A 14,955-nucleotide genomic window follows, 5' to 3' on the forward strand; every position below is an offset into this window, starting at 1 on the left:
GGTCTCTCGGGTGGATCCAAGGCAGATCAGCGACAATGTGCTATAATCCCGCTGAGTAAGCGGTTGTTCTCATAAATCAAACTAAATTGCAAGCAGGGTGTATGGTAGAATGGAACGTCAGGACTTGGTCGCCGATATTTTGTAGAATTACAAACCCTGAATGTGCTTAATCCGTGGAGGGTGCAGTACCGGCATGATTTGGGCTAAACACGATGTTTTCCTGCCCATGTGATCGAAGTAATCAAAGTTCAGGGCTACAACCTGTTGTTCCTGATCTCACTGTTTGGACATTGTTACGTGTAAATTGTGAGGTATATTCACTAACATGCTATCATGAGAGTTTAAGTTTCAATCGGCCCTCTTGCAGTTCGCCTAGGTGCTTCGACCTGCTTTGAGCGCAATTGAAGTTGATCTGCCACTAGCACAATGCGCTGATGGGCTTGACCGTTCCAATATGATTGCCTATTACCAGAATATTCTTCAGCTCGAAGCTTAACTATTAGTCTTCTCAGGAAGCTACGGACACCATATACTGAATCAGTCATAGATGACCTTCCCCTACTTAGGACGGGCCAAGCCCGAATACTCAAGAAGAACATATCACTCATGAGGAAATGCGGCCAAGAAGCGCACCAAGTAGGTCGTTGGAAGAGATGTCCAGTCAAGATGGCGAGTAAAGCCTATCACTGGAACAAACGCAACATATAATGTACATAAACTTCAAGACTGAACAGCAAACCGAAATCAGAACAAAGTGAGTACATGAGGAGATATGCAGCCAATTATCGTAATCGATGAAGCAACAGGTAAAAACAGTATCAGTTGTAAACAATCCTATACGACTTAGTTGCTTGGCATATATTCGGCCACTGCTAATTCGACGTGAGTGAGTCTCGAGTAATGCTTTTCATATAGATACACAGATAGCGTAGGCCATATAAAACTCGAGGCGGATGCGCCAGCATTTGCAAGTTGACGACTGTCTTGTAGTCTACCTCATCGTTGGCGTCCCACTCGGAGTACAGAACAAATGACCACCATCGATACATGCCTTCTTATAAGTTAAATGCATGTCGCAGTACCGATGAAGCATTTCCTTGGAACGACACCTAGGTAGAGCTCGCAGTAACAACCTGGCGACTCTTGAGAGTCCTAACAATGGTCATAAGCTGGCTTCTCGGAAAGCAGTCGGATGTCAAGTGGTTTTCCAGAGGAGTTCAAAATTGGAGTTTTGCATGGTTTTGGCCGCGTCAATTGACTACTAATTCCACAGAGGCTATCTAGCAGGGCTTTACTAACTCGACAAAATGCTCTTGGTAAGGAATCACTGGGGTCAACATTCGCTACACAGGCTAAAAAACAAACATGATATGATTCCCTGAATTTCGGCACAATCAGCGGTCTATGCCTTGAAGTTGATGTACGAAACAAGCATGCAAAGTCGTCTGGTGGCGCGGCCATTGATTTTTTCCCGTAGTGTGATACAATGCACCACCCAATGGTCAGGTATCATGGCTAAGATCTCCGGCAAATCTTCTGTATTGGCCTCTTGTCTGGATCATGATACACGCCCTGTGCATCATGGGTTTGCCGTGGTTAAATTTTGCTAGGGATTAAAAACACTATGAACAATGGTTATTGTACAACTCTAGGACTTCTAACAACAATAGCATGCACCTTAAAATGACGAGTTCCAGCGATACTCGCTAAAAAGCCCCATTTAAAGTCTCACAGACCACCTCGAAAGTCTCCGAATCCAGGCCCTTAAGATTAGCAACTGAGAATCCTACGGCTGAGCACTAGGCATTGGATTTAAATTGCACAGAAATTACAAATGGAACAACAGGTTGAACAGTAGAGTAAGGCACTCTAATTGCTTTTGACAACTCTCTGCGAGATTGAAGTGAACAGGATCCTTCCTGAAAATTTGCCGATCATCAAGAACCTACCTTAATTTCACCCTACACATAACCAAGATGACATCTTGTCAGAAGAGTCAGCGCTCCGTTGCGGCTTCCAAATCAGCTTTTTCTCCCTTGTCATTTATTAGGAGCCTCAGTACGCGCAGCGATCAGAGCGACGGCATTATACAAGATCCTCAAGTGGATAGCCGGGGGAGAAGTTTTAAAACAACTGGGAAGCGTGCCAGCAGGCCGAAAGTCCGGACAGGTTAGCCAACAACCTGCTTACTCGCAACCACGCATCATCTCAATGTTAACGACCCAGGTTGTACATCTTGCAAGCGAAGACACGTGAAATGCGATGAACGAAAACCTGCCTGCTCTCGTTGCGAGAATCTCGGTTTCCCCTGCGAGGGATATGTTCCGTCTAAAAGCGCAAAGCAGATTTCGCATGCTGATGGGCTGCTTTTACCAAAGCCGCGCCTAGCACCGTTGGCTCCAGTAGATGGTGCCCCTCTGCAACAGACCAGCTCTCGAGCTCCCCTTCTGGTCTCTCCGCGAAACGGATTTGACTTTGGTGAAGATGGAAACTGGTATTTCTCTCTTTACCGCAGTAAAGTTGCACGAGACTTATCGCCCTGTCATGGTGACAATTTTTGGTCACGGTTACCTCTCCGAGATAGCCTGACCAGAAAATCGATAAGATACTCGATATTGAGTATTGGAGCATACGCTAGAGCCCTCATGGAGTTGAGCGTTGAGCGTTCATCACTACACGCTGCCAATGACCCGTGGTGGCCGATTTCAGTTTCGAACAAGCATCGAGAAGCTGCGCTGAGTTATCATGCCCGAGCGCTGAGGTGCCTGCAACAAGAGATCCATGAAATTGGCGTTGAAAATCGAGGTACTATGGTAGCAACACTCCTTTTCATTGTGTTGGAAAACATGATGGGCAATTATCATTCTTCAAGAAATCTAGTACGTTCTGGGATCAGAATTCTCAACAACATGGGACGTGCCCAGTCAAGGAAATTCAAATGGAAAACACACTGCGACTCTTTTGGACCGCCAGAAGAAATAGATGAAATGGCACACATATTCTCACGGCACTCGATCTCGTCTGTGCTGCTTCCTTTCCCTCGTGGCAAGCCGGCGTCTCACGCACTTTTTGAGGACAACTACCACAATCCAGCAAGTCATACCAGCGACACTATATATGTATATTTTGAAACGCAAGCAAGCATTCCGCGAACTCTTGAGCATGCGCGTGTGATCTGGGAAATCATATGCACTTCCATTGGGAAGTTCTACGCCAAGGCCATATGGCGCAATCTTAACCCAGACTATAGATATGACGATGAACTCTTGAGTGAGCAGACTTTTCTCATGGCGCGTCTGCATGACTTTGGTTTCGGTTTAGCTATGCTGATGGCGGCGGGAACGAATGCTTCCGCTCTGCGACGGCTGGCGTTTGTAGACACCTACCATCTCTTGGCAAAAGTTCTGGTCCCATGCTGTTTGGATCGGACCGAGATGTCATATGACGGCTACGCAACCCAATTCAAGGACATATTAGCCAAAGCCAGGAATCTCATGAGTCGTTCTCCACTCCCGAATGGAACGTCATTTACCAACGAGGTGGGATGGTTACCACTGATCACTTTTGTGGCATTGAAATGCCGCATACATGCAGTGCGACTTGGGGCACTCGAATTGCTACGTGAATCGCGTTGGCGAGAAGGGCCATGGGATGGCATGAGTCTAGCACACGCTGTGAGCAATTTAATACAGCTTGAAGGCCAGCATGACTGGAACGATAGCCCAAGTGATTTACTACCCTCATCTGGGATGAGATATGTGTGGACGAACATGTTCTGGGACTTTGAGAATCGGCGCATGACCATGGAATACACTAAAGCATGGGCTGATGAGCCAGGTGAGCTAGAGAAGGTGACACGCACTGTCAGCGGTTAAACCGCGGCTGCTCGAAACTAATAAGTAGGACTATGTTATAGGGGGAGGGCAATAGATGTTAAATGTCGATAGCTGCAGTGTGAGGCTAGTTTCGGATCATCGGCTTATGAAATTTGATGATTATCGTATAAGGGCGCATCGAGGTGCGATTACCCACAATTGTCCAGATACAGTGCGCATTGGCCTTCGATACTTAACTATGTATCCTTTATCGAGACCATAGATTAGATATATATATATATATATATATATCTATGATAATTTTAGTGAAAACAAGTACATACGACCATAGCTCTTGTAGACAACCTCTAATAAACTTCTATCATAAGAGAGGCAGAGAATAACCTCTTGGAGTCGGTTACTCATAGGCTGCTGAAGCTCTGCGGTCTGTTACGGAATGACTTGTGCAATCCGGGTTGGGAGCGCTGCCGCGATCGGGGTTGTGAGCACTGTCATGATGATGTTACACATGGAGGCTCTTGAAGAAATGTGCTAGGGAGACAAGAGGTTCCCCGACCTTCATGATCTCGATAGCTTAGCCACTCAAGTACATTTTGAAAGACGTCAGATTCCAGTATTCAATCAACCTATCCATGTGAAAACCGGACTCGTTCGTGATATATTCAACTAATTAACCTGAATTTGACGCCCTGTGTGTGTGGGTCGTTTTGCTCATGTGAAAGAGGGTAAATGTCCACTGTCAATTTGAAGAACCCTACTGCCCTATACATGGCGCACAGCACAGTATCGTTAAGTATCTGGCCAGCCTCGGTACAAAACGCTTGACGGCGTACCTCATCTTCCTCGCGCCGTATAGCCCAGTCCCAGATGAGAGGATGCAGATGTATCTTGAATGGCCTCAGGTACTTCGAAGGTAGGATTTGAAGTAGTGTAAAGTCGTCAAGTTCCGTCACGAAATATGAGAATTTGTCGCGGCTGAAAGTACCGTCCTGGTTCTCAAATTCTGTAAGCCAAGAGGAGTGTTGGGGCCGGAATGTACAGTCAATGCTTTGCTAGAAGTGTTTATCACACAGAACGTGGGAGGTCTTTCCAAGCTGAAGGAATACACAGGTTAACAGAAAGTCGCATCGATTTCGAAAATCTTCCTGTGCCATGTGGCGCTTCTTGAGCTTGTTTAGGCGAAGTTCCCATGTAGCAAAGACACCTAATTTATGACCCGAGAATTCATGATACCTACGCGCCAGGCCCGCGTGGATTTCCTTGTATACTTATTTGATAGACGCCTGTATGATAGCGAGCGGAAGATACCCTAGTCGTTTGACGACAGCTCCGACGTCTTCCGCATGTCACTCGACCTGGTCGTTTTGACTTCCGAGACGGCCTGCAAGGGGTCTCAAAAATTCCTTCTCTTCCATCATATCAATCTCCATGATCTCATGTATACCAGCTTTTTGATATTTTTGTTGCAGTTAGTTATTAAAGCAAGTCATGGCCCTTACTATGGGATGAACTGTCATAATAAATCCTCAATATCATGAATATTGTCAAATGACACGAGGAACGACCGCTTCTACTGTCTCGACCTTTTTTCTCTCTCTTTTTCTTTTTCCCTTTCTTTTTCCTTTATTCTTTTTCTTCCAAAAATATAGTTAAATAATAAATCCATTTCGTCAACCGAATCCTGATTTCTTGGCTATGGTTCCTGATATAGAGATTTTGCAGTTAGATGGATAATCTCGTCGAATGCCGTTTCTACGGATGCCGTTGAAAACGCATTGATCCAAAATCCAGTCACAAAGACTTTGTCATAAGGTTTCTGGAAGAGATTTAGGGCAGTTTGAGTCTTTCCTACACCTCCTGTTTCTCTTGGAGCCACTTTTTGAGTTTCTCTTGTCTTGTTGGTAACGAAATTCCGTTGGTCATGGAGACGCTCTAATATGGGGTCTCAGCTAATAAAGTCCCTTGAGGGGAGATGGAGTTTATCCAAATCAAATGGTCGAGTTGACCTGATTCAAAGTGTTATTTTGTTCAAAGTCAAGACAAGTTCAAACCAACCGGTGCGTAATTGGCTTATGATCGAGAGGATTCGAATCAGGGCGCCGAAACCTTTCCAGAGTTGCTATAAAGTCTTTGTAGTCAGCGCTGGTACTGCCCCTAAAACTCACCATTTATCGGTGGTCTGCAGTAGTAGGATGGAACTCTTCGTTCTTGAACATCAGAGTGGTGGAAGTTTGATCAACGACTTTGCGACAGCCAACTAGACTAGGTCTCGGATACGAACGTATTTGGCCTGTGAAAAGGCGTTCTCACCAATCCCAGGCCAGGGACCGGCCTCGTCTCGTAAAAGGTGAAGACTGCAATGTCATGGATTGAATCAACCTTGTGGAACTCATCAGTTGGATGGAAGAGCCCGTGTGGCAGCAAAGGCGGAACCACTATGGTTTGCGCAAAAACGTGTTGAATCGTCCTCGGTACTTTTCAACAGTGGCAGTTACCACTAAACCCAGTCACATTATTTTGTTCGTTCCCGGTTGGTTTGGTGTTGGTGTATGGATTTGTGGCCTGTGCAGCCGATTGCAGCCTAATCGAGCTCGTGAGGAGTTTACAGTGCTGACAGGACCTTGGAGACATTCCCCTTTGAGTGGCTGAGCGTACATGGCGCATCTAAAATACTTTCGTCAATTCTTCATCATGAACTCCGGGTCTGGAACGCTGCGATTGCAAGCGAACAGATTCGAAGTATAAAATATCCCACGTTAGATATGGTGCGACCAAGCTTTGAATGGTCGATCACAGAGGATTACAAAGGAGATTCCTTATGACCTCGTTGCAGGTCGAAGACTCTGTGCAATGACACAAAGGACGGGCTCAGGGAACAACTCACCATCTCAAAAGAAAGTACATCAAGTTCCATAGGCTGACACAAGAATAACTGATGTCGCATTTCCATATTGGGATGTTAAAACCGCATTGTAAATCGCCCTTGTAGCTCTAAAAATAGTTTTGGGGGAAGGCGGGATCATATCATATGCGCCTCAGCCATCAAGCACATCACTGAAAACCCACACATCTGGCGCATTTGTTTTAGTACGCAGTCATAATTTGTAACAGATATAATGAACAGTAATGTAACTGTGAGTGTGAACATGATGTCTTGACTAGACCAAACAAAGATATTGTACGGCCGCGGCTGTCTGCTGAAGGACCTCGGGGGGATTTCCAAGAGCTGAATTAATACTGGAGGGCGGCATTGAAATTAAAAACAATCTTAGAGAGACGATTCAAGGTGAAAGTCGCGCATTGGTGAGTTACAGCTGCGAGAACAGCCGTTTCTTACAAAGCTTTTTGCGGACCTATGTAGCCTGTTTCGAAATCTCTTTCGCTGTGGAGAAATTATAGTGCTAGTTTCTGAGGTTAATCGATTGTCATTGATATTTAGGCTCGTTGGTTCTTCTAACCTTAGCTATTCGTATCCTGGGCGTTTGTCTTTGGGCTTGCCATGTTCAACTAATGTCAGGTGTGCGTCCACTTCTGAACATGCTTTTCACTTCGCTATATTACAACCAATTTCATCGTAATGACGTGTTATAGAATAACGACAGTAATTTTCAGTCGTTTAAATACACCTGATTCGATTCTAACTTTTGATCTCCACTGTGCTCGCTGTTTAACCCAAAATGTCTATTAGTCCGTCCTCATCATCATTGCCGCTTTCGCATTGCATCTATTTCTCTTCCTTACTGTTATCTTTGTGAATCTTGACTCATTATATTGACTTGACACAATAATTTGGAACTTCAAAACATTGCATGAAAGTCTATTATTGAAAAATTCTAGTTTGTTTGAAGCCACTCGAAGCTCTTTTGTTCCGGTTTCCAAGGGTGGTGTTGCCGCCGTACACGAATAGGAATTACGGCACAGTCCAACTGAATGCCAATTTTAGGATTGATCAACCAAGCCACTTACGCAGCGCAGCCCCTGATAGGAAAGGCATGCCCCATGCTCATTTCCGCAACAATCCCAAAGTTCCCATTGCCAGTACTTGAGAAGGAAGGTATTTCATACGGGAGAATATGTACTTGTTTGACGTGAGACCAACGCGGTTACAAGCGATTGTGCATGTATGACTCACCATTTATCCTGTTACATATCGTAATGACAGCTACCTACAGACAACATGAAGTAACACCAATGACATCGTTACGATTAGAAATAAAAGGTTTGCAGCTTGTGTCAGACAACCTATCAAGGAATGGAACGTTGACAAAGCCCTAGCGTTGGCTATAATGGTGATGTGCCACATTTGTGGTAGCACCTCTGAAAAACCTGGTAAAGGTTTCCATACGCGTCACTTTCGCTAAAGTTGCATTAAGTACAGACTCATTCGCGACGGCTTACCGTGCAGTCGTTACCAAGGGGAACGTCTTGAAATTTACTGAATGTGCCATTATCCGTTGTGGAGGACTTCAACTTAATGGTATGGTGGACGGGATTGACTTGAACAGAGCAGAATTAGAACAAGCCAATCTTCTGGGCGCTGAGGAATGCGCCGCGAATCTCGCGTCCATGGATTATGCTATAGACGTTATCATTGAGCTTCTCTGTTCTCGAGCAACGATGGAGCAGTGAAGCCGGGCGGACAGGTAGTACTTCTTATTTTAGCAGCTGAGATTATTTCGCTCCGATAACGTCCATTGTTACTCAGAATATCTTCTGAGAGGTTCTACAAGTGCTAGTCTTGCAGAGCTATATGAGGTCTTACGACTGATCTACCTCAGACTTATAGGTTCTCAGATACAAGACATATCATTCGCTGAGGTCCCACACGGCCTCAAACTTCTAACTCAAGGTGGCGTTCATGGCCGCTGGTGCGCATTATTCCAAAAAAAATTCGAGTGGAGAATGTCGTAGTATTGGCGCGGTATAAAGTGGATCATTGATTTTGTATGCTAAGCGTAAACCTCTTAAAAGTCATTACAAGTACCGTAAGTAAAGATTAAATGGAGGTATAGTGAGTAATATATAATGAATAAAATATTGTTATCGCGGGCTATGGCCCGGTAAGGGGCCCTTGGGTACCCCTCGGCCGATTATCGATCAGGAGCCTGGGCCATGGCGACTCTCTTTTATTTCCCCTGGTTAAACGCATAAGTACCTTCTCTTTCTCCTTTCTCAGTTTATCATACACGTATACAATAGGCTCAAGCTCCCGTTAAACAAGGCCCTAGGTTAGACCATTATAGCGTGTCAGGCTTATACTAATAAGGTATGCTAGCCGCAAAAGTATGACTGTAGAGATAGACCTTAGCCTACTATACTAAGCAAGCCGTGGCCGTCAGCTAAGTCCACTTGGCCAGCACAGACTCGGTCAATAGTATATCCTAAAGTTTCTTACTATTAACTTACTGAAACTCGCCAAATTGCTAAGGAGCATTCTTACGAAAGGGCTCGGTTAATGGTAAGTTGATCAAGACACACTCAGGGATAAATGCACGGCAATGAACTGTCAATCCCAGAAAAAGGATGGTATCTGAAACATTCTTGATCTCATTGAACTAGAGTACGTTGATCGCTAATCGGCCCTCAGGTTTCGTTCTATAAGCACTGCAAAAGTAGATGTGTGGCACCATGGTCGTTAAGGGCTGCTGGTCGTGTCGTCAGCTAGCTCACATCTCACCAAGCCCTAGTCAATAATGATCAAATGTTCCAGTACCTATCTGAGGGTTTCTGGATACGCATTTTCATCGTTATAGATCGATTGTAACCAGTTATACTGATGTTATCAACAATTACGACGTAACTTTGGGAATCAAATCATGTAGTATCCTGCCCAGGACCATTGTACAAATGAGCGACCGAATCCATCGTTCCATAAAGGACAGTCGACATCCTTAATAGACCGATAGGTGGAATAAATCTTATGATATCTCGTTGTTTCAAGACCTTGACCGATTTTCTTATCCGCAATAAAGTAAGATGTTGATACTTTAAGAGAAGCTGTGGGCTAGATTTGATACATTATTCGATTACGAAATGCTAACATGAGGCGATAACTTGCAAAGTACTAGGCTGATATTGTGTTAAGCTTTTTTACCTTCGAGGAAAGGATAGAAACGGTGAGGCATTTTCGAAATGTGAGAGCCATTAAATGATAGGAATGCTAAAAATGATGTCGTTCAAAGTTGCTCGTTAGGCTTACTTGACTGCCTGATTCATGGGCTACACGTTTTCGCGTTACACTTTACAGGGCAAGTAATCCCTTTTCGCCATTTAGGGATGTCCTTCGAACGCTGAATTGGCGCTTACATGGGTTACCACGAGAGAATTCCCGGTGTTGTATGTTTGTGCATTTCTGTATGATTCTGTCTTTACTAGACTAACTAGTGCAACTTCACGACATCATCTCGAACCCGATGTGAATTGCAAGTTCTGTTCTGATCTTATTCAAGAAATTGCAAGCATATCCTAGAACGTGTCAATGCATGGAAAAGCAATAGAACCATCCAAAAAGTGGGAATGGTCAGACAACGTAGTTGAAAGTTGATTAATCAAGACCACAGGTCTCGGCGTCCACAACTAGCCCGTCTGAAGTTGACAATAAGCCTTTAAAGTTGCGGCTCCTGCCAAGGATTGTGGGGTGTTTCTCATGTTTCGACTATGGCATCTAAATCCACCAACCACCATCAAGACGGACCCAAGACGCCGTGGCGGACCGGGAAAGTCTGGTCATGATCACCATAACACTGCATGGTCCCCTTCCGTTCTACCAAAATCGGTCTACATGCCCAGGCCTGAACCGGGAATAATATTGGATGAACTGCCGCTGTCGATGCGTCTGACAGGTCGCATGACGACGCCGTTGGCTACCTCTCCCTGTCGACTGGGAGTTATACTGCCCACAACTGTGGGGCAAGCCAATAAAATTGTGGGAAATTGGTTGCTACGATCCGTTGGGACATGGCAATTAACATCCAACAGGTCCATATGACTAAAGCAATCAAGGCACACCAACACACCAGCATCTTCTACGGCACGGGGGCATATAGAAGGATGTAAAGCATGTATAAGAAGCTCATGGCTTCTAGTATAGTTGACGACCACTTTTTTCTGGTATTCCGATCTACAGCACACCATTTAGCTGTGCTATTCAATTCTATAATCTCAGCAGGCTGAGTCATTCAAAAGCCAGCCGTGCTCTGATCAATACCAACATTAAACATGCACGCCGTAGCCACCGCTCTCCTCGGGCTCGGGGGCGCTGCTCTCGTTGCCGCGCACGGATATGTCGACAATGCGACCATTGGCGGAACCTACTATCGGTTTTACCAGCCTTACACCGACCCTTATACATCGCCTATTGTATGTGCTTCTAAAAAAATTTCCCTTCCGCTAGGTGGGAGAAGTATTTACTTATTTGCGTCGACAGCCTAGCAGAATCTCCCGCCCCGTCCAGGGCAACGGTCCTGTCACTGATGTGACGTATGCTGATCTCCAGTGCGGTGGTTACACTGATGGTGGTATTGTCGGTTCATCTCCTGCTGCTCTACACGCACCAGCTGCTGCCGGTTCAACCGTCACTCTCCACTGGACGCTGTGGCCCGAGTCTCATGTCGGCCCAACCATCACCTACATGGCTGCTTGCCCTAGCACTGGCTGCACGAGCTACATGCCAGGCAACGCTGCCGTTTGGTTCAAGATCTCCGAGGATGGTCGTGACGGCACGAGCAACACCTGGGGTGACACTGGCCTCATGACAGCCGGCAATGCCGGATACCAATATACCATTCCTTCATGCTTGAAGTCGGGCTACTACCTTGTCCGCCATGAGATAATTGCTCTGCACTCTGCATACAGCTACCCTGGCGCACAGTTCTATCCAGGATGTCACCAAATTCAAGTCACTGGCTCTGGATCTACCACCCCTAGTGGATTGGTGGCTTTCCCGGGGGCCTACAAAGGCTCGGATGCAGGAATTACATACGATTCATACCAAGCCACAACTTACACTCCTCCAGGCCCCGATGTGTTCAGTTGCTAATTTGTTGACCGGAAATGGCCCGAGTTGGGTTGGAAACCTTATTGATTGGCATACGCAATGGCTTCGATTTCATCTGCTGGCCCTGTTCTCTGTAAATATTCGAATTTAACATAGATACTTTTCGAAACCACCAATCGCCTGGATCTTACGTGAATCCTTGTACTTCTTTGTGTATTTAAATCTATGCGCTGCAGTTGGCAGTATTGAAAATCGTGCACGTCGATTTCTCCCAATTGCCGAGTTGTAGCCGATGTGTCTGATTTGATGTCTCACAGCCACAAGCAGTTATCGATCATGGTCGTGAGATCAATGAGGATGTAATTGAGCCTGAGAACCGACTCAGGGAGTTGCGTCTCAGAACAACTCGCAACCTGAGCTGTGTCGCGAAAAATAAAAATAAATTCAAGAAAAAAATTATAATAAGGGATTCATCGCCCAAAACCACGTGACAGGTTCTTGAATAGGTGTGTTCTGCATCTAAACCTCGAAGTGCGAGAAGCAGGTGCCATCGATCCAAGTTACCTGATATTGCGACGCTACAACGTTTTAAAATAAATCGATAACAAGGACCAGCTGCTGTTGAGGTTAGTCAAAACATTGTATTGAAGAATGTAGATGAATCTTGCCAGTTTCGAAATCTGTCCGCGGCGGCTTGTTAAGACACAAGATATTTGATGTTCATTTGAAATGTTTGACCGTCTAGGGGATGTTCCAAACAAAATCAGCGATTGATACATGACATCTGCCTCATTTAGCTTAATGAGCATGTGTAAGTGCAAGTGCGCCGACAAGATCAGGTTACACCCGTATACAAGATGATTTCGATTAGTCTGCTGCAACCTAAAGTTTACGCTTTGTGCTAGACTAGTACCGATAGATATGTAGACTTGCAGGTAGTGCGGCGTGATTTCAACAGTCGTGATCTGTCATCGCTGTCACTTAAATTAGTGAAGCGTACGTAAAGTCTAACTTAGTCTAGGTTTCATTCCTCCCCGAGAATATCCTCAGAGCGGGTCACAAAAGAGATTGAGCCACCTAGTCTAGTCTGTATTTAGCTTTGGTAGGGATTCTGAGGGAGTACTCTGTATCATCTTCTCAGTTCGCAACTGCGTAAGTCAGCCAATTGGGTCTTTTGGACTGATCAAAACACAAGTTTGATCATGTAGTTCCAAACTTCCTTGATACATATCATACACTTAGTTCCATAGATCCTCCGATGCCTATTGTGGTAAAATGTATAGACGTAATTGCTGGATTTGGTGGGATTAGTGCTCGTGGCTCAAGCTCTGTGTGAGTCGCTCTCACACTATCTCATGCTAATGAATTCTGATGCGGGTAAGCGGTGCCGTCTTGTGTTTATACGATCAGTGCATTTCCTTCCAGTTGATCAACCTCAAGTGTGGTGCACCAACCGAAATGTGCACTAGGCGCCAGCATTCTCACGATTCTCACTGGAGGCGCGTTGGTCCTCTTCGGCCCTTGCGTCAAAGTGCCAAGGCACTAACTACTGTGAGTAATTAGGTTGCGACATGTTCGTTATGTCAAGGGACCAGGCTGATGCCTATGCAAAACGCCAGAATTGTGCAAATATTTCAAGAAATCCCATGAGCCTGGTGGAATACAATTTAAACGGGCTAGCGTAGTGGCTTGTGGTATGGTGCGATGCCCGGTATTCCGTACTTTGTGAGGCGAGACCGACTCAGCGCCGGGGCGCTTTCCATGGGTCTCAGTTATGGCAGAGGAAGCGTTAGGCCAGCAGTTGGTTTCTAGTTGTCAATAATAGCATTATGACGATGGTCATGCAACTCTTAAACTAAGATTTGGAGGAAAGGATCACTCAACGTGGTGCGCGTGTGTTCAACCGCTGACGTCGTCGGGGAAAGGATGCGTTCCTCTCACAATGCAGAAGCCGTCACCAGCTTCCAGTAATGCACCTGGATCCCTCCAGTGCGGCGCAGCTGCTCAAACAGCCCCATCTGCCCCAGACTCCTAGGCCTAAATGTGGTAAAGGGTCCTGCCAAGTCTGCATTTTTAGCAACTGCCTACTAAGTACAGGGGTTACAGCAGACGATTTAGAGTGAAGGCACGGTGCGCTAAAGCAAGACAGCAGCGACCTGGCAATCCCAAAAAGAAACCCGGCCTAATTTTTGAGGCTGATGCTAACTGCGGGCGGCTGCTCGTGATAGGATATTACCAACATTAAATGCACGCACTCACGGGCAGATGTATGCTGGGACTTATAAGCCGTGGACGGCCCAATCGTCCTATAAGCCCGACCTCTTCTCACTACACCGCTGTTCCGACAAGGCCATTTAGTAAACGCTCATCCATCGAAGACATCCCCTGTTTTGATGTTTCTACATCACATCGACCTATTGTGATAGCATAGTGGATACATGTCCGCTTTTGTTTTGGAAATATCCGGGCATCCAGAGAACACGACTAAGTTGATTTTGTGGTTGGAGTGCGCACAATCAAGACACCATGGAGTCCACGCATCATCAAAACCCATACGCCATGGCGGAAAAGATTCTGCTATTTACGGCGACATTTAGTTTGGCAATTTCGATGCTTATAGAAGCGATTTTACTATTTAGTACGCGCAAGACTAGCGCTTTCGTAAGTCCATTTGCCCTCAACGTCTGCAGAGATTCACGCGAGTAACACCATGTCAGACGAAACGATGGCTTCGACGAGGCCTTTTATCAATACTGGCTGTCAACTCAGTGTTCTCATTTGGAAGCCTTGCGTTCTTTACTGCAATACAAATCGTGAACAAGCACTCTGAAAAGCTTATCAAAGAAGGAACTGGGTACGAAGTCGGGCATCCAACATATGGCGCTATCAGCATTGGGCAACAGGGCCTTGCACATGGACAGTGGTCACAAGAAGAGAGCAGACGCATGATCCCATGGCAACTATCATGCCTGGGCATCTTTGTTTTTTCTGTTCTGCTTTTGGTGTCGGCATGGCTTGACCTGAGAGACGAGAAAATGTGGATGCGTGATGAGGAACAGACCTTTGGTGAAAAGGGAGCAATTCATTTATAGTACTATGTTGGTTGGTTGAGCGTATGATACC

The 14,955-nt window shown here is 45.6% G+C and overlaps 2 protein-coding genes across 2 annotated transcripts; both read left to right on the forward strand.

Moving 5' to 3' along the window:
- Nucleotides 1-1,810: 1,810 nt before the first annotated feature.
- BKA67DRAFT_559803 (uncharacterized protein) lies at nucleotides 1,811-4,001 on the forward strand. Its single transcript, XM_046102423.1, has 2 exons — nucleotides 1,811-2,169; nucleotides 2,227-4,001. Exons 1-2 carry the CDS (start codon nucleotides 1,977-1,979, stop codon nucleotides 3,873-3,875), a joined length of 1,842 nt encoding a protein of 613 aa, XP_045959469.1. The 5' UTR covers nucleotides 1,811-1,976; the 3' UTR covers nucleotides 3,876-4,001.
- A 6,933-nt stretch (nucleotides 4,002-10,934) lies between these two features.
- BKA67DRAFT_644731 (glycoside hydrolase) lies at nucleotides 10,935-11,874 on the forward strand (the record flags this gene model as incomplete). The annotated part of the gene is made up of 2 exons (XM_046105859.1): nucleotides 10,935-11,195; nucleotides 11,263-11,874. Exons 1-2 carry the CDS (start codon nucleotides 11,055-11,057, stop codon nucleotides 11,872-11,874), a joined length of 753 nt encoding a protein of 250 aa, XP_045959470.1. The 5' UTR covers nucleotides 10,935-11,054.
- Between the last annotated feature and the right edge of the window lie 3,081 nt (nucleotides 11,875-14,955).

This window comes from Truncatella angustata, assembly GCF_020726525.1.
Source record: "Truncatella angustata strain MPI-SDFR-AT-0073 chromosome Unknown BKA67scaffold_3, whole genome shotgun sequence".
In the NCBI taxonomy this organism is placed as follows: Eukaryota; Fungi; Ascomycota; class Sordariomycetes; order Amphisphaeriales; family Sporocadaceae; genus Truncatella; species Truncatella angustata.

Coding starts and splice junctions, on each gene's coding strand:
- BKA67DRAFT_559803 (XM_046102423.1), top strand. CDS start 1,977: ATGACATCTTGTCAGAAGAGTCAGCGCTCCGTTGCGGCTTCCAAATCA. Junction 2,170..2,226: donor CAGGCCGAAAGTCCGGACAG/GTTAGCCAACAA, acceptor TTAACGACCCAG/GTTGTACATCTTGCAAGCGA.